We start from the raw sequence: 18,831 nt of genomic DNA on the forward strand, positions 1-18,831 counted from the left end.
GCATAATTGGATTTTTTCCACTAGATTGGTCCACCACTTGTTCTGGATGTCACGAAGTTTCTGTTGTAGCTTGCTGCATGCGAGTCAAAAGGCTGCTTTTCTTATGTGACAAGATGGCTGAGCAAGGTGGGCTTGGTGAGCAGTTCTCCTCTTACTCAACAATTCCTGGATCTCATGATTGTTTTCATCAAACCAGTCCTTGTTTTTCTTGAAGGAGAACCCTAAGGATTCTTCAGAGGAATGCAGAGTGCTATTTTTAATAAGTTGCCAAAGCGCTTCGGGAGAGGGATCTGTGGAATGAACTTCGAACCTGGATTTAAGATTTGCCTGGAAGCTGTCCCTCACTGTAGCTGTTTGAAGATTGTTAACTTGAAGTCTCCTTCTAAGAATACCACCCTTTTTAGGTTTGAACTTAAGGTGGAGGTTAAGTTTACAGCGCACGAGGCGATGATCCGTTTGACATTCTGCACTAGGCATTACGTGGGTGTGATGAACATCGCGGATATCTCTCTGTCGGACCAAGATATAAGCAATGAGGTGCCAACGCTTGGACCTAAGATGCATCCAGGTTGTCTTCAAACTATCTTTCTGCTGAAAGATAGTGTTGGTGATGGTAAACTGCTGCTCAGCACAAAACTCTAGCAGAAGGCGACCATTATCATTGCAGTTCCCATCACCACGCTTGCCTAGTACTCCTTTCCAGGCTTCAGAGTTCTTTCCTACTCTGGTGTTGAAATCACCAAGGATAATGATCTTATCATCTGCAGGAACCTTTTGGATAAGACGGCGTAGGTCGTTGTAGAATTTATCTTTTTCAGCAGGGTCAGCTTGGAGGGTTGGGGCATATATACTAAAGAGAACAGCATGTTGCTTGTTGTGTAGTGGGAGGCGTATGGAGATAATACGATCAGAATGACCAGTCAGCAGATTTTCGAGTTTAGAGGCAAAGGAGTTTTTACTCATGAAGCCAACTCCTGAGAGATGCCTTTCAGAACTGGGTTTACCTGACCAGTAGAGTGTATAACCAGCACCACGTTCTCTAAGGCTGCCTTCCTCGTGAAGACGAACTTCACTGAGAGCAGCGATGTCGATGTTGAGTCGTGACAGTTCATGGGCAATTAGAGCAGAGCGACGCTCAGGACGGCCACTGTTTGCAGTATCAAGCATGGTTCTGATGTTCCAGCATGCGAGTGTTAATTTGAGTACACCTTTGGAGGCAGGTGTGTGCCTTTTACTCTTAATCTTTGTTTGACCGCAACAGAAGATGCCCGTTGGCCGCGGTTTACCAACCAGGTGAAGGATGGAGATGAGCTTTGGTTAGGCCACCTTTTCTAGGCCCCTCTCCATGTGGAGTAAGCAGTACTCTCCTTGAAAAAGGCTGCTTGGTCATTCAGGATGCTGCCGAGTGAGTCTGTCATCTCCAGGGTCACACTCAGGCGACCAATGTCCTGAAACTCCTGCATGCAGGGTTAGGACTGCAGCTTCCAGTGCACCTTATCACCTGCCGTTTCGTCCCTCACCTGTCGCTGCAGGACTTTACAAGTGTGGGTATAACCCTAGAGCCTGCGCAGTGGATTTTTTAGGTGAGGCTCAGCTTGCACAGAACTGATCCCACCCTTTACTCCTGAGGTTCATCTGCCAGGGCCTAGAAAGCTTGGACAGTGACAGTGAGGTCCTCAGGACATAGGTTTGATTAGAGTATCCTTCTCTTGGATGGAAGGCCTTACAGGGCTAAGCGAGATCTATCTGCCTGGGTTTGAAATTAGAGTTGTCCTTCTCCTAGGATGACCGCCAGAAGGTTAGTGAGCTCATCCTGCCCATGGACACATTTGACTCTTCAGTTTTGACCTGTCTGGCATGGGAGGCCCTACTGGAGGCATATGCCACCGTCAGCACAGCTCGCAACCTCATAAGGTCATACTGAAATAGTTTGGACAAGCGCTTCTGTCCCTACTTTTCCTTCACAGCTTCCTACAGTTAACCCAGGGACACTTCCTTGCCCTGAGCACCCCTCTAAGACACTATGAAAAATAAAACAAAACAAAACAAAAACAAAAACAAAACAACAAAAACCCCAAACAAGCAAAAAAACCAAAGACAAAAAACCAACCAAAAACCAACCAACCAACCAACCAACCAACCAAAAAACCAACACAGAAACCCATAACCCACAAAACAACAAAAACAGACCACATTCCTGGGCAGAAGCCACAAGCAAGCCAAACCCATCATATCCCACTCCCACTCTCCCACTGCGACAGCGCCCGAAGAGCAGCGATCCCGGCATACTCCTGGGCAAGGGCGGGCACACGTGTAAGAGGTCCCCACATTCACACTAGGCTTGGGCACCCTCCACAGCCCGTGCCCAGCCCAAACCCCCAACCCCCAGAGTAAACCCACTGCCCACCTCAAACCTCATCCCCCAGTGTGCCACCGCAAGCTCCCCTTTGCACTGCCCACCTGCGGCCCCCCAAACGAGACCGCCCCGCCAGCCCCCCCACATTGGCCCGGGAAAACCCCAGATCCGTCTGCCCTCCCCCCTGCTCCTGCCCGGCCTTGTTATGGAATGCTGATGTGCACTCTCAGTCCTACAAAACTAAACTAAAATGTTTGCCTCGCTTTGTGCTGAAAGGTGAAATTTCATGACTTGTCGTGGTGTCCTCTCTGACTCTTGTCATTCTCCCTAATGTGCATGTCAGAGAGATTTAAGACTGTTTCTTGACTCCTGAATCCCTTTCAACTTATGTTTGTATGATCTTTGCCTGTAGGGAGGTGGGAATTGTAGAAATTATTCAATACCTCTGAATCTATAGAATGCTCAGCCTGAAGATTCCCCTTGTTACTGTCTACTTCTTTCTTTCCTCTTTTTTTTTTTTAGTATCTGAGCATTTAAAGCAGATGTTTCTAGAATTATCTTCACTGCAATCCCAAGAAGTAGTAGGGCATTTATCTTTGCTTTACGGGTGGAGAACTGAAGCTTAACAGATTAAATAATTAGATAACAGTAGGTCTTAGACCCTGAGACACCTTAGCCATGAGGTAATTTTTAGTATTTTGTCCTTAATTTTGAGGATTTTCTCCCCCGTTTTGACAAGCATAGCTAACAAAAATAGACTCTACTGCTCTTGCACTTCCAGGTGCTTGCTTTTAATTTTGTTTCCTTGAAATCGTCTTCTTTCTATGTAGTTAATTCTGCTACTTCCAGTGGTGCTCTGTTTGGCATCTGAATGTACAGTTCATATTATTCAGCTGCAGTACCATTTAACGACAGAATAGTTAACTGTTGAGAAAACCTCACAGACATAAGATTATGTGCTGAGTGTAATTAGCGTTATTCAGAAATTCAGATTTAAACCAGGGTGTGTGCTCTGAAACACACCTATGGTTGTTTATTTAGCCTTTTGAGGAGGAGAGCATTAAGGGTGATATGTAAAGTAATTTAAGTTTGTTATCAACTTGCAGAGCTGTGTGCTCAGCTCATTGTTTGAAATACCAAGGATAACATTAATGGGCAGTGCACATGATACTCTTTTTAGGATAATGTTTTCCCTTTAACTACTTATGTCCCTGAGTTTCAGTTTACGGGCTCGCACTGCATGGGGTGTTCCATCTCACACCGTTTTGCTGACAACAGATCCATCACATGGATAAACTGAAGCATGAAGCCAGATAAGCACAGGAAAAGCTCAGGAAACGCAACTACTTGGACATATACTGCAAAGCCCTGAATTTTTGGCACCTTTTTCATTCACAATTTTTATTCATTGTGATTTAAATCATGATTCAAAGTAAATTATGTGTTTAAGTTACCTTTAGTAAATGCAGTACTTGCCAATGCTAGGGAGGAGCATTTTCATTTCATTGCTCTGACAGAGATCTATAATGGATCTGTAGCCATTAGTCTTGTGCTGATTGGGTGATTAATATAGGAAATTAATTGTGTAAATATTACAGCAGATGAAATTTCCTGTCTTACTGAAGACAGCATTTATACTGCATAACTGCTTTTAAATTCAGTATCAGAGGAATTGATGTGTTTAGACTTTGAGTGACAGACTTGAGAGCTTCACTGTGCTGACTTCCATTAAACCTCCTGCATACCCCAAGAGGTGTTTTAAAAATGAGGAAAGTTACAACTCATGATGATACCTTTCCCAAATCTATCAGGATTCAAAGCTATTGAAAAGGACTTGAGGTTGATATCTTCATTTGACTAGAACATAGAAAATCCCTGAAGTATTTTACTCAAATTGGTGAGTATGGCAGTGGGTTCTCCCCTGGGGCAGAGTTGAACACAAGGAAATGGCTCTATATAAGGACTAGTATTTCTCTCAGAGGAGTATATTGTTTGGGATTCTTTAAACCAAAATACTGTGGTGGCATGACAAAATGTTCCATTTAACTGAGGAAAAGTAATGAAACTAGTGAGTCTTGGACTTCCTTTTCCATAAGTAGAAAGTTACTAAAATAAAACAAAGCTGAAGAAACTTACAAATGCTGAACAATCTTTTTTTTTAAAGACATGTTTCAAACCAAATTTTAAACAATCTGTTTCCCTTAAAAGAGAAGAGTCGGATATGAATGTTTTCATCTTTAAAAGGCAGAGAAAGATTATATGCTGTATGTAATGTTCATACAGACTGCCAGATTTATTTGGTTTTAAATTATAAAAAAAACGAATTTAACTTTACAGTGTTAACTCCAAAATCTTCTCTTAAAAAAAAAAAAGAAAAGGTTTTCTACAATTGAATTCAGATTTTTTTTCTCAAAAATTACTGCTTTGTTGACTGCAGCTGTGATTGTATAACAATATCTAAGTTTATACTGTTTTAGAAGAATGATTGTATCCAGAGTTTCTCAAGAAATTGTTTAGGAATTTCACCTTGACCGTTAAAGATAATGCCATTTACCATGTAGGCTGTGGCTGTTATTTTAAAAAGGTGCTTGATAAAATGTGACGGTGTGTGATGTCAGGAGAACCTCTGACTATGTGGTCTGGGCTAGTTCAATAAGATAGGTCTCTTCAGGGTGTCATTGTTTCACATGAATGCCCAAAACCATGGAAAACTTCATTATGGCTCTTTATGTATCTGCTGGACAACACAGCTACCTTCACATTTGTATCAGTGGTACTGCAGTCACAAAAATAGTAAATTACTGATTTGAAAAAATGGTGTGATCCTCTTAAGATGCTGCTAAGTGCTGGCAAAAGGGTACTTGAAGAACAAATGAAGCAGGATGGGATAATACTAGCTACTTAGTACAGTATTCCTCCTGCCATCCCCTAGTATTTGTGATAATAAAGTCAAGATCCAAGCACCATAGTATCTGAAAAATTATGACATTTTTATAAGATATTTTCTGTTTCCCTTTCTGGACTTGCTTACCACATAAAGCAGTGCTTGTGAAATGTAGTAATGCTTCTCTACTTGCCAAGGTAAATGTAAATTCAGTGATAAAATTTGGAAGTAGTTATTTTACACTTTCTAATTAGTCTGTTTGCTAGATTAGCTTAGAGGGAGAAGCTAATGTCTAGGACCAAAGCAAATAGGTAGCATAGTTGTTAGCATGGTTGGCTCATTGCACTACAGACAGCAAAATTTGGATTAAAAATAGCATTGCCTGATTTGAATTCTGATGCCTGATGCAGATGGATATACAATATATTTAACTTCCAAATACATTGTGCATGATTTTAGAAATGTGAAGTGATGTGGGACCACTGCTTTTCCGAAATGTGTTTCTATTAAATGAGCTATAATAAACTAGAGTTGTGGGAGATTTTTTAGAATTTGGCACGCTATTTCAGAAGTGTTTAGAGTAATAGTGTTTATGTGTATTTATAAATGAACCTAAAAAAACTTAGAAACTTGGCAGACATACATTATACACCTACAAAATACTTCTTTCCTTGCTGTGATTTCTTCAACTTATTTTTACACTGTACATCCATCCCACAGTGAAAATCGTGTGCAGTCACTAGAAGGTACTAAACATCAGCCACTAGGGGGAGCAAGATTTCAATTTTATATTTGAGTGGTAATAATAATAATTACTACATTTAAAAGATTGAATAGACCAATGAGATCCTTTATTGTAACATCATGTATAAAATAGGCTGTAGACCTTGTTTAGAGGTGTTTTTTTTTTTAATTACCCTCCAATGCTTATTTGAAGTTGATTAATTTTTTGAATAGGAAGACATATAAGATTTATGGTGATAGGAAATCACACTATCTTACAGTGGGTAAGATGAAAGAATTTAAAACTGCTTTTTTGTCTGACTCCTGCAGATTGAACCCCTAACTCTAGTATTTGTGAGAGATTTTGATGGAGTTTGCTATTCTTATGACCTGTCTCCTCTCAAAAATATCTTCTTGCTGGGGATACACATTCTAAACAAACAAGGGTCTCCAGGAGACTTGACTAAGTGAAATAAATGAAGATTTTCAAGTTGCACACTATAGTTCAGATTTCATTATAACTTCTTTTTTGAACTCCTGACTTTTTTATGACCTTGGAGATCTGTGGGATGTTTTTGTGCTTTGATACGACTTGATGGCTATGATGCATGTTTGTTCAAACCAGGCTGCTTTATCCAGTGATAAACTATCTTGTTCCTGTGATTACTTAACTTCTTTTGTGTTGTTTGCTGGAAAGGTTATCATATTTGTTTCCAGATCATCGAGAGCGCATTGAATTGTATTAAACAAAAAACATAACCCTGTATGATCCACTAGCAATGTTTAGTGTGCAGTTACTTTCTCAAATCTATAGGTGAGTTTTAATGTTTCCCTCATCACACATGAATTTTTGTATTGCGATAGTTAAATTACTAAAACATTGTGAGGAGATTGGTTGAATGTTTTTCAAATGTCTCAGTGTTTAGTCAGCTGAGATTGTTATTGACTGGACTGGAAATCTTATTTGAAACAAGATCTGTTTGGATAGAATTGTTCCCTGTGTAAAACTGTGTTAGTGACAGTAAGGAAGTTACCATACCTGAATTCACTGCTGACAGTGGCTAATATCCTGTTATGGATGTTATGAAATGGAGTGTTATGAAATGACAGCTTAGTTCCACTGCTGTAAAACGGAGCTATTTTAAGGCACTTTGAAAGTAGCAATAATTGAATGAGAATTTTGCCAGTTCTTTTGTTACTCATTGATAATAACTATCTGACTAAAAAGGCTCAACTAAACAAAACCAAACTCCTCTCAAGTGATCTGTGAGCTCAATTCTAATCTAACATTCCTCTAAGATGTTGATGAAATGAGAAGCATATGTTTGTTGTTAAAAGATGTGATTTCAAAATCTTCCTAGCCCATGAAAATGGAAAAGGTGAATTAAGGCAACCTTTTTTCTTTCCTGGTTCACAGACTTACTCTTTTTTTTCCATACAAGACCTATACTACTAGGATTTTACAACTTGTAGCGTCTTTATTGTCTGTACTGTTGCTGGTTAACTGCTTTCAGTGTACATCATGCTGTAAAGCTGATGAGATATGAGCACTCTGTAATGCCTTTGGGCAGTGATTCCAGAAGGTTTTCGTATATGTTTTTAAAAATTCCAGTGCATATTAGTGTAATTGTCAGTATGAAGATGGTAGGTTAGATAACTTTTGCATTGGAATATTATGTGCAAAATATTGATTTAGTATCTGTATTTCATTGTGTTTTTAAAGATACACTTTCAACTTCCTCAGCATTTCATTGTGGTACTTAAAATCAGCGATTGGTGTTATATAACAAAATGTTTCTGGGAAAGAATTTTTATTGCTGTTAATTACTGGAAGTAAGTGTTGACATTTAGAAATTAGACTTTTCTAAGGATGAATTTTATAAGTTTACTTTTGAAAATGTAATTTTCTTCAAAACAAGGGTAGATTAGTCACCTTGTCTGACTTGTGTGATGTTTTTTATCTTCAAGTGAATATAAAAGGGAAAACTTAATGATTCTTTTCACTTGTTTTGTTACATGCTAGCTTATGTAATTCTTTGTGATAAATAGAAGTCATCATCCCATTTATATAGTAAAACATTTCCTAAGACATGAAGTAGCCTTAATTGCCTCTTGTTTTGCAAGTGTCTGTATAGCTGAAAACTTAAGCAAAAAATCCTATTAAGGACTAGCTTGCAGCTTCTTAACTGCTGTGTTTTATTTATTTTTGACTACTGCAGAATTCAGTGTTTTAATTGGATACTGAGGGAAAGTTGCTGAATATACCAGTAATATTTTGTTACAGGAAAATTGTAGGTAATTGTCAAGTATGCACTTACCAATATGGCATAGATCTGTTCCTAATAACGTCGGGTTTTCATATTTTTGAACATTATCATCTTTATTGTTCGATTTTTTTGTCCAGTTCTACATGGCAGCGCCTTTACCCCTAGACCACCGGGCAGGTGGAGCTCGTTAGCCCTTAAAGGCAACCCACCTACGTCCTAAGGACCTCGCTGCCACCGTCCAAGCTCGCTTGGCCCCGGCAGATGAACCTTAGGATTAAAGGGTGGGCTCAGTTCCGCGCACACTGTGTCTCACCTAAAAAATCCAATGCGCAGGCTGGAAGGTGGAAAGACCTTCCCCGGATCTTCGCTCGCGAAGACTGGCCATTACTTACTTACTGACATGGCAGAGGTGAGTAAATTGCAGTGGCTTAAAGACACAATACATTTGTTGAGCCTGTTGAAGCTGTGTTTCTGAAGGGTAAGCAGCACTATCAGTGCTTATAGTGAAAGCGGCTCAAATTTTAGGGACAGCTGCTGCAAAAAAAGTGGTCTAGCTGCCTCTGCCTTTCTGCCTGGCCATTCATTCTGTCTGTTTCCCTTGTACTGGGTCTGATCCTGGGGTGTCCTTCACTGAGCTGATTCAGTTCACTATGTTGTGAGACAAACTGTCCTGTTAGCATCTGTGTGACACTAATAGGCTCGCAAAATTTCACTCTTCCATGAAATGTTCGTTTTTTTAATCAGGCATTTTTCTGTCATGGAAAGTCACCAACTGCAGGCACCACTTTGAAAGCTGTGTTGTTTATTGACAGGCATTGCAAAGGCTTCACCCTCCCTTACATGTTGTGCTCTTAAGGATAAGGCCTATGCTCCCCCTTATGAAGTCTGTAATTTGTATAAGGTTGTTGTGGGACTATGATGGACTTCTCACACAGCTTCTCCCTTCATTTCCTTTGTCAGAGTCTCTGTAGTGCTAACTTCATACGCTTATGTCCAGCAAGCACTTGAGAAAAATAATCAGCCAAGTCTTCTTGCTTTCAAGCCTGTGTTACAAACAGTGTGACTGAGTAGGAGGACTGTGTGTGTACCTAACTGTGCACTTCTCTGCACAGTCAAGGTGAAATTATGTTTGGACCTACAGGTCATCATATGTAACTCGGGGAGCTGTTGCTTGTGAATAGTTTGTGCTGGGTCTAGAGATGGAATTGCAAGGGATTTGACCATCCACCCACTGCTTGAAGTAAGCAGTGTTAAGCATTAAAATGTAGAATGACACTCTGATGTGATCATGTTGCCCTGGTTCCAGCCAGGTCAGAGTTAATTTTTGCGGTAGCCAGGAGGGGGCATGGCTGAGACCTGGAGGTTAGTCTGTACCACCTCATGACGTTTATGGGGGTAGGGGAAGGGTCCCTTCTGGGTCAGGTAACATGGTGGTGGGAGTGGTGAGGTATTTTTGGGGGTGAGAACTTGCATGCGAATCATTTGTTTCTTGCGCCCTATGTCATTAATATTGTTGCTGTTACTCTTAATTTTCTTATTTCACTGCTGTTTCCAGTAAATTGTTCTTATCTCAGTCTGTGATATTTACCTCTTTTGCCTCCAATTCTCCTTCCTGCCACAAGGGTGGAATGGGGAGGGGAGAGCAAGCAAGCAGCACGTGGTTTGGAGAGTCTCAGTGGGAACATTAAACTGGGGAACACCATTCCTAAGTCACAACATTATGATACTCTCTGTTGCTATATACATGGGTAGAAGCTGTTGCCTAGAATTTTTTCACTCCTTTCTGCTTTTGCAAAAATCCAGCTTTTCAGATCATGAAATGTAGATTGCAGGATCTGGGTCTGTGTAATGGCTTTTGATGTAGTCATCTCTGGTTGGACATAGAAAGGTTGAACTTTAAACTTTTTTTTATTTTTTTGATCAGGATTTGTCTACTTGCAAGCAGCTATCATCTTTTTTCATGTGGGTCTTTGCTCACAGTATGATAGCTAGTCTTGCTTAATTTTAAAAAGTTTTTAGAGTATGTTTCAGAATTGGAGGTTTCACACCATTCTTGATAAAGTGGTAGAGATTTTCACAAAGAAGTCATGAGTTAAATTACAGTCCTGCAAAACAAAAGACTGGTAATTTTTGGCCTTGATGTAAAATAAAGTTTGACTTCCATGTTCCGTGATCACCCCCACACATGATGTGCTTAACACTTATGGAAACTGAACTGCTTTTGTTACTCCAACTGCCTCTTAGGAAGAGTGAGAAGAGGGGAGAGTTTTCAGGGCAGTGGGGACACTGAAACTTTTCATGTGTGATAGGTGGAAGATTTTGGTTTTATTCTTTAGCCAGTGCTTTTCAAAACATCGGTTAGGGGTAATTCCCTTGTTTCGTGATTATATGTAGTTCTTTCTCCAAACATGCTATTTACAGGCAAAAACTTGTGTACATAGTAGAGAAGATAAAGTAATGGAGTACATGGAGGAAGAGGTGTTTTTTGGTGCTTATGTAGAGATTTGAGAATTTCCGTCTTAAGCATTTGAAGAAAGGAGTGTTGCCAGCCATGCTTGCCCTCATATGAACCTTTAAAACTTAACGCTCAGTATGCTCAAGCATGCCTCAAAATGAAAACAAATGGATGAGAGTTTTTCTTGTACTGGCTGCAGTAGATGTGAATAGTCCCTCATCCTAATAGGGGGTATAAAAAGAGTAGTCTGGCTGAGAAGTGCCCTCCTGCAGGGCACAAATGGAGATCAGCCCAAGTACCAGCTTTTGCAGCCATTTCAGCCTTTCTCATACAAGAAAATCTGACCTGAGACCTAGATGGGATTGTTTTCTCTTCTTTCATAGAAACGGTCTTTTCTAAAATTACAATGTCTTTAAAGAAGTGTTAGATGATTCTTTTGTGCTTGATCAGTGTTACACTGATATGTACTGGGGCACGTCAGTAAATGGTGTCTTATGGGGATTTGTACTAAGGCCTTTGGTGGTAACTAGAGTGTCAACACCTTATTAAATACCTGTCTAAACCCATTTCTTGAATACAGTGGTCTGTACCTGTTACTTGTAAAGCTGTCCCAAGAAAACGTTCCTTTCCACCCCTAAAATTAACATGTGTTAGTTGGTGGAGGACACTCGTTCTTCCCTGGCAGTGTGTGTTTCTGGAGGCGTATCAAAATGAGGGCTAACACTGCAATGCTGTGTTACATGCTGAGCTGGTATTGTGAGAGCTGTCTCATTCCAAGTGTCATGAGAGCTTCTCCAGCTCTGCGCTGCAGCATTCTGCGCCATGGGTTTTCTTTCACCCAAGTGATAGACTCATCTGTGTTTACATCAGATTTTTCTTTTGTTTTATGTGATTTTCCTCCTCCTATGCACAGACAGCCATGGGTGATTTAAACACAGTGCGTCATAGGTTTAGAGAGTGCAGTGCTGCCAGCTATCACAGTAGTTAGTGTTTTCCCAAGATATAGCACCTGCAATGTTGAGATTATGCAGGAACCATGCTTTCAGTAAAATAAATAAAGTCTCAGCACAAAAATTGCAGCATTCTTTCCATAACCATAAATGTGATAAAGTCCCTTAAATGTGACCCTCAGATAAATGGAAAGGCAAGTAGAAATTTTTAAGTACAATAAAAGAAACCTAATTTTTTTGAAGGCACACAAATTGTTTTTCTGTACCTAACAACCAACAGCTTCCAACAGCTGGAGTTAGGCATTACAGAATGACAACGTAGTAGAGAAGTAATTTTAGAAACACTTTTATTTGCACACTGCAGAGATATGAGGAAATATGCTATTCTAGACAGAGCTGCAGAGGGAGAGAGGAGAGCACTTGAGAGTTGCGCTGGAATTAGGTGTGAAAAGACTGAGGACAATAGTCAGCACACGTGAGGCTAAAATGAGCGCCGGTGACGGGGGAGGAGTCAAGGAACCAAACCAGATGAGCTGGAAGGCAGCTGGGGAATCGCGAAGAGGGAAGCCAAGGAAGAAAACTGGGAGGAGGAAGGGGAGGAAATGAGTCAAAGTACCTTAGGGATTAGGTCACTATTTTGAGTGGGAAAGGTACTCAGAGCCTTTCCGTACCCCTCTTTTGCCAGCTTGTGTTTCAGAATAGCTTTGCCAAAACCGATAGCTGGCAGGAGAGGGTGTCCCAGCTTTCCGTGGCAAATTCCTGGTGTCTGGAGTGGCAGGTAGCCAGTGTGACAAACAGTAATTAAGTACATGTACCGTCAGTTCTGGAGGGATAGGCATGAAGCCACGGCAATGAATACACACGTAGCCGTGGTCTTTAGCGTGCGGTGCCCGGCAGATCGAGCGCAGCTGGACGGCTCTGCCGGGTGCCGCTGTTCCGCGGGGACCTCTGCCCTGGGCTCTGCCCGGTGTCCCCCGCCCCCCGGGAGCTGTGCCCCGGCTCTGCCCGGTGTCCCCCGCCCCCCGGGAGCTGTGCCCCGGCTCTGCCCGGTGTCCCCCGCCCCGCGGGAGCTGTGCCCCGGCTCTGCCCCGCTCCCTGCCCGGTGTCCCCTGACCCGCGGGGGGTGGGCGGAGTGGCGCGGCCGCCAATTGCCGGGGCCGGGCGGGGCGGTGCCCGCGGAGAAGCCGCACAGGAAAGTTTCAGCCGGTCCCAGTTGCTGCTACCTCCGCTCTCCTTCCGCCCCCTCGGAGGCTGGCGGGCTTCCCGCTCTCTAACTCTCGGGACTGCTGTCCCTTCCTTCCCTTCCTCGTCGTACTATGGCTCTAAGATTGTGAGCTTTTCAGCGCAGGACAATGGATATGTCGGACCCTAGCTTTTGGACGCTCCTTTCCAACTTTACGTTGCCCCACCTGCGGCGGAGCAGCCGGCTCCGCCGGACGCAGAGGTAAGGCCGGCCGGCCGCTCCAGGTGCGCGGGAGCGGGCACTGGATTTCCTGATCCCCGCCAGAAGAGCCATGGGGAGGATTCGCGGCCTCCTGGCTTCTGCCGGTCTGGAGCCGTGAGAGCTGAGAGCCTCTCCCTGCGAGGCCCTTAGTGGTGGATTTTTTATACCGGCCGCTGCGTGTTATTTTGCCTCCTTTTATGAGGTGGTGTTTTGTTTTCGCCAGCCCTTCTTCCTTCCCCTCTTTCCTGTTCCCCCCCCTAAAGACACTTGCAGCTTGCTCTCAAATATTGGACTGTTTATCGGGAGCAGATATTCTTTATATGGACAACTCAAGATAGCCTGCTTTGTTCGGTGTTCCTGAAGGGACAAGTTTGTGTCACTACTGTTTTTAGACAGGCTAGCTGACATTTGTTAGTACAGGAATGGACTTTTTATTTGTGTAGCATTTTTATTATTGTCAAAAGCTGGGGGGGGGAGGGAGGGGGTGTCAGGGGGAGGTTTGGAAATAATAAATGCCAAGTAAAAGTTAAAGAGTTTTGCCGTCAATGGGCAGAATAGTGACAAGTTTCACCTTATGGTCATTTTTTGTGCCGTGGTGTCCCTTGCAGTTAAGCATATGACCCTATTACAAGGAGCAGAAAAAAATATAGAAGTTTGTAACTTTATACACTAGTATGTGCCATTTTGAGACATATCAGTTGTTTTAAATTATGATTATGGTCTGTGAAACCACCTTGATTATTGGCTTATATATTATCCTTGGAGAACATGTGTGAAATGTTTCTTCCACTGGCTAAAAAGGTGGCACGAAACAAGCCAGTAGAGCAGCTATTCATAAGGTATAAGTGTTTTCGTAGTAATGTTTTTTCAAAAGGAAAAAAGTGACCATCTGTTTAATGGCAGAAAGTTAAAGCAGGAATAACAAGTGGTCTATTTCACATCAGTGCAAAACTGTTCCTTCAGTAAATATTCATTCTTTGTGTTTCCTCCTTGGGGTAGATGGAAGTGCTAAATTACTTTATAATTATTAACCCTCTATTGTAAATAATATTTTTACTCTTACTCAGTGTTAACTGAGAATCTGTATAGGCCTTATGCATTTTTCTGCTGCAAATGTACCCGACTTAAAAAAGGGGAACATGCTGGAGCTTCTTTTAATTATCTACACTGTTCTTACTCAAATTGGTTTTACACTTGTGTGAAGACCTAAAAATACCTGTTATAAAGTGTATGGCTGCGTGGCAGGTAGAGGAGAGAGACTTCATAGACTTCACAAGAAGCATGAAATAAATGCATACCACGTGTTATTTTGGTTTTTAATATTTGGATGCTTTCCTGCTTTTCAAATATACTTAATACAACAGTGGGTTGTGGAAATATTTGACTTTTTAAAGCAGCATTGAATATTGTCTCAGCGTATCCCATATATGACATATCAGTGAATAGTACATGCCATATATGCAGTTACGTTTTATGTATTACAAGGATATTCAATATTTAATGCCATCTCTTTAGCCAAATCAGTGTGTCACAGCACTGTGAAACTAAAAAGCCAACAGTGGAATTTCAAGGCTGCTTACTCTTACTGGGTCCAGATGCCCTCCTTCTGGCTCTCTCTTCTGAGTAGGGAGCTCAGGATCTGCTACCTGGGGAAGGCTGACCACACATTTCTTCATCTCTCTTCTTAAAGGTGGACCTGTTCTCTACACTCTTATACTTGTAATTCATTTACTAATATAAGAGATTCCAGAGCAATAAAACTGTCAGAAGAATTAAAGCTAATACAGACAGGGCAGATTCTCCTGTAGAAATGGGCTTAGATAGTTAAGATACCAGGGTCTACTTGTTCTGAGCTGTATCTCAACTGCCCCATTGTCACAAGCTCAGTCAGCTGTAGACCCAGCTGTTGCATGGAAAGACTGGAAGGATAGATGCCTACTTTGTTTGACTTGCCACAGGAAGTCTTCCCTTTCTAAGAGTGCTGCTGGGTAGTGGTAGCCACTCCTGTTTTGTATAGGGTTCCAGACATTTCAGAGCCCAAGGAGTAGGCTATGGAGTAAGACCTGAAGGGAGTCTAGTTCCTGTCATCTGAATCTGCTGGCTGTGCTTGAGTGAAAGTTTTGGGCCCACTGATCCAAGAGATGTTTTTACATAATAGTAACACTACCTATGAAACTTGTCTAGCTTTCTGTATGCCTTGGTGCTTCATGAAAATTTTACAAGGGGCATTCATTGTTGTTTTGTTTTGTGTTTTTGTTTTTGTTTTTTTTTATCCACAGGCTGACTCCTTGCCAGTGTGAGAGCAATAATTTTACAGTTTGGTTGGCCATTTTTGCCTTTTACTTATGCTCCTTTTGCCTTTTCAGTTACTTCTACCTGCACTATCAGATTCTTGTGGCCTGCTAGACTGTACCATATCTATGAGCAGTATCATACTTTCTTGACACTTGGGATAGTGAGAATTGACTGCTAGTACTAAGAATTTTGTTTCTTTGTACAGATTTGCTTGACATAAGCATTTATCTGTTTGAGGTTCTAAGAAATAAAAAAGGAGAAGGTAGTTTCCTTACGGAGGAGTTTTCCAACATTAGATGTAGCTGAATTTCAGTTGCAGCAGTTCGTTGTGGAAGTGATACCTGGATAAGAAACATCTCAGCCGGAATTTCAAGTCTTGGAGTGGGTTTTCAGGACTGACGGGTAGAAAAATTCTCTTCAGTTATGAATTGGAGGTGTTTGGTATTCAAATTGCTGAGCCTTTAAATGCCGTGGATTACACCATGCACTTTTACAGCAAAGAAACGTGTATGCCATCATGTGTTTACTTCTTTTTTGTTGCTGTAGCTATGTGGACCCTTAAGAGGATTTAGATTCCTGCCTGGAATCACATTGTGGAGTAGAGAACTAGAGAGAGTGAGAGGGTCTCTCTCTGGGTGTAGACATTCATTTATATAGGTTGCTGTGTACATTTACAAAGGGATAAATATGTACACATATACACATACACTTTCTTAACATGGAAAAAATCACTAAATACTTTCTGTTTCATTCTGTGATACGTATTTGGTTCTCTCTGCCACTTTCACTCTTTGCCTCTGATCTTCTCTCTGTATCTTCTCTGGCAAACCAATAACCTTTTTTGTGTGTATGTCCTTTTCTCTTATTTCTTTGTGGTAGTTGCAGTGAAACAATGTTATTACTGTCGGTCTTTCTTTGAGTCAGAGGGGGGTTTCTTTCCCAAAGGCTTGAAATTCATGAGTGCTTGCCCAGTTGCCTCTCCCCAGAGCCAGAGGAGACTCATAGATGATTTGTGTTGTCTTCATTTTATTTGTGTACAGTCATTGAAGTGGTAGTTAGTCTTTCATGATATGGGATAAAATATTCATCAGTCATCAAGTATATGTCCTGACAGTTTATAACCATTTCTGAAACCTAAACACAAAGGAAAATTATAACTTATATTGGAAACACAGAGTACAGAGTGGTCAAACTTTGTTGTAGTTCTATTACTTTTGGGACAACATGCTTCCTGGAAAATACTAAGTGGGTTTTTTGAACGTCTCTGAGTTGGCTGTTTGAGTAGGTTCAGTGATGTTAAAATTATAATGTAAACTCTTACTATTGGTTCTTGTGTAGATCTGGTTTTTTTCTTTTGTCAACATAGTATACTATAAGTAAATATACTATAAATGGATTGGTTTGCTTAATAGTAGGTATTAAAAGTGGTCCTGTTGATACATAAGAAAACCAAGCATACTTATTAACATAAAAACTGCCACAAAACCATGTTATTCTATTGATGTTGGCTGAATCTGTGTTTCAATTTGAATTATTTTACTTTTGTTACATAATAGTAAACATCAGTTAAAATTTTGTTTAAAAAGTGTTTCTTTTTGATGTAACAGTGTTGTTTTTAATGTATATTTGGGAGTGTAGTAGTTTGAAGAGCTTTACCTTTTCCTTACTTTCGGCTTTCTTCACTCACCTTTGTGCCTACAAGCAATAGAGTGGGAGCTGTTATCCTAATAGATGAATAAGTTTAGAGAGAAGATTGTTATCCCAAAAGGGGGGAAGGAGGAATAAGAATTACATCTGTGCAGGCTATCTGTGCTTTCAAAACACATTGTAATTGAATATATTTTGTTAGAAATTAATCTGTTGGACTAATGATCCCACTCATTGCTGTGCTACCTAGGGAAGTGTTAATGTACCTTGGTAATTGTATTTCCTTTCATTCACAATAAGGTCTGTGTGTTAGGGGGATAGTTTTACAGTCTCACTGTCAGGGTGGATGTGTTGTTTTCAATCTGGTTGGTTTACTTGACCAGTCTTTTTGTTCAGGCAATTAATGTATTTCAAGTTCTGCTTACAGTCTGAATAAACCATCATTGTTTCTTGACTTTAGCCAGACTGGTGAGGATTCATCTGGTCATATTCCTGTTTTTTGCTTTGTTTTCATCTTATAAAATACTGTTTTGTTAGAATTATGTTGAGATCATTAGAAGGTAACCAAAGTATATTACTGTAGAAAGCCTGAGGAAAGCTGAAACATGAGCAAAATAAAAAAGAAACTTAGAAAAGTGCTAGAACATGCTGAATGAGGCTGTAATTTTTGATCCCCCCCCCGCACCCACTATTGTAGTTAATATCTGCTGTGAAAGTAGGAGACTGTCTTTATTTTTCTTGCCCAGAGAATCCAAAGGACGCTAGTGCAGACATCATTTCATATGCTGTGGTTGTTGGGACACATCACATGATGTGGGCACAGCACACAGAGATTCACTCTGTTGTATTTGGCTTACATCTGCTACTGATTTTCTACGGTCATTAGAGTTCTTGCTGTATTAGACATTGACTGATCTTTCTCAAATGTAATTTTTAAGCACCCAGGAGTTCACCCATGCAGTGGTTAATAGTTGCCTCTTCTGCTCCACTTGTTAGAGAGCTTCAAAAAGAGCTTCTGTTAGTGATAAGATACACACCTACTTTTGTGGCTGCACATACTGATTGATGGGCTTACCTCTGGTAGCTCTTTGTTAAATCTGGAAATTGTGATCAGACTAGTGGATTTCAGGATAGGTTTCCCTTGAATTTGGGCAGAGAAGAACCTGCAGCAAAGACAAAGACAGCATCCTGCACCTGGGAAAGAATAATCCAGGCACCAGTACTGCTGGCTGGGGGCTGACCTGCTGCAAAACAGCTCTGCAGAGGAGAGCTGTTGTGTCCTGGTGGACAAGGTGTCCTGGTGAACAAGAAGCTGTCCTTGAGCCAGCAGTATCCTGGGGTGAATTAGGATGAGCATTACCAGCAGGTTGAGAGACCTGATCCTTCCCCTTTTCCTCAGCCCTGGTAAAGCAACATTTGGAGTATTGTGTCCATTTCTGGGCTCCACAGTATAAGAGAAACATGGAGCTCCTGGAGCAAGTCCAGCAGAGATCTGCTGAACTGGTCTGGAGCATTTCTCTTATGAGGAAAGGCTAAGAGAGCTGCGCCTCTTAAGGCTGTTCAGCCTCAAGAGGAGGCGACTAAGGGGGGACCCCGTTAATGTGTATAACTATCTATAGCGCAGAACAATTCACAGATTGATCTAGTCAATAGAGAGACTTCACAATGGTAACCTAGCACTGACGGATGAGTATAAAAATACTGGGGTCATGTCAGAAAAGATATACTAGCTTTTTCACCCTTTTTTTCAGTTAGCAGTGGTCTTCCCTAAATAAATGCTGAGGAATAAGGAAAATTATCATGTTGTATT

General features: G+C 41.1%; 1 protein-coding gene across 9 annotated transcripts in view; it reads left to right on the forward strand.

The window, feature by feature from the left end:
• Nucleotides 1-18,831, forward strand: part of MAST4 (microtubule associated serine/threonine kinase family member 4) — a 269,784-nt gene that overhangs the window by 155,414 nt on the left and 95,539 nt on the right. For 2 of the 9 annotated variants that reach the window (XM_050330036.1, XM_050330037.1), the window contains exon 1: nt 12,956-13,079. The exons of the other annotated variants lie outside the window; for them this stretch is intronic. In XM_050330036.1, coding sequence (XP_050185993.1) covers nt 12,988-13,079 — 92 coding nt within the window. In that variant the 5' untranslated portion in view covers nt 12,956-12,987. Of the gene's footprint in view, nt 1-12,955; nt 13,080-18,831 lie in introns of those variants that run through there. 9 annotated transcript variants of the gene reach the window in all.

Source organism: Myiozetetes cayanensis, unplaced genomic scaffold, assembly GCF_022539395.1.
Source record: "Myiozetetes cayanensis isolate MyiCay16 unplaced genomic scaffold, myiCay2020 scf4, whole genome shotgun sequence".
NCBI classification, from domain to species: domain Eukaryota; kingdom Metazoa; phylum Chordata; class Aves; order Passeriformes; family Tyrannidae; genus Myiozetetes; species Myiozetetes cayanensis.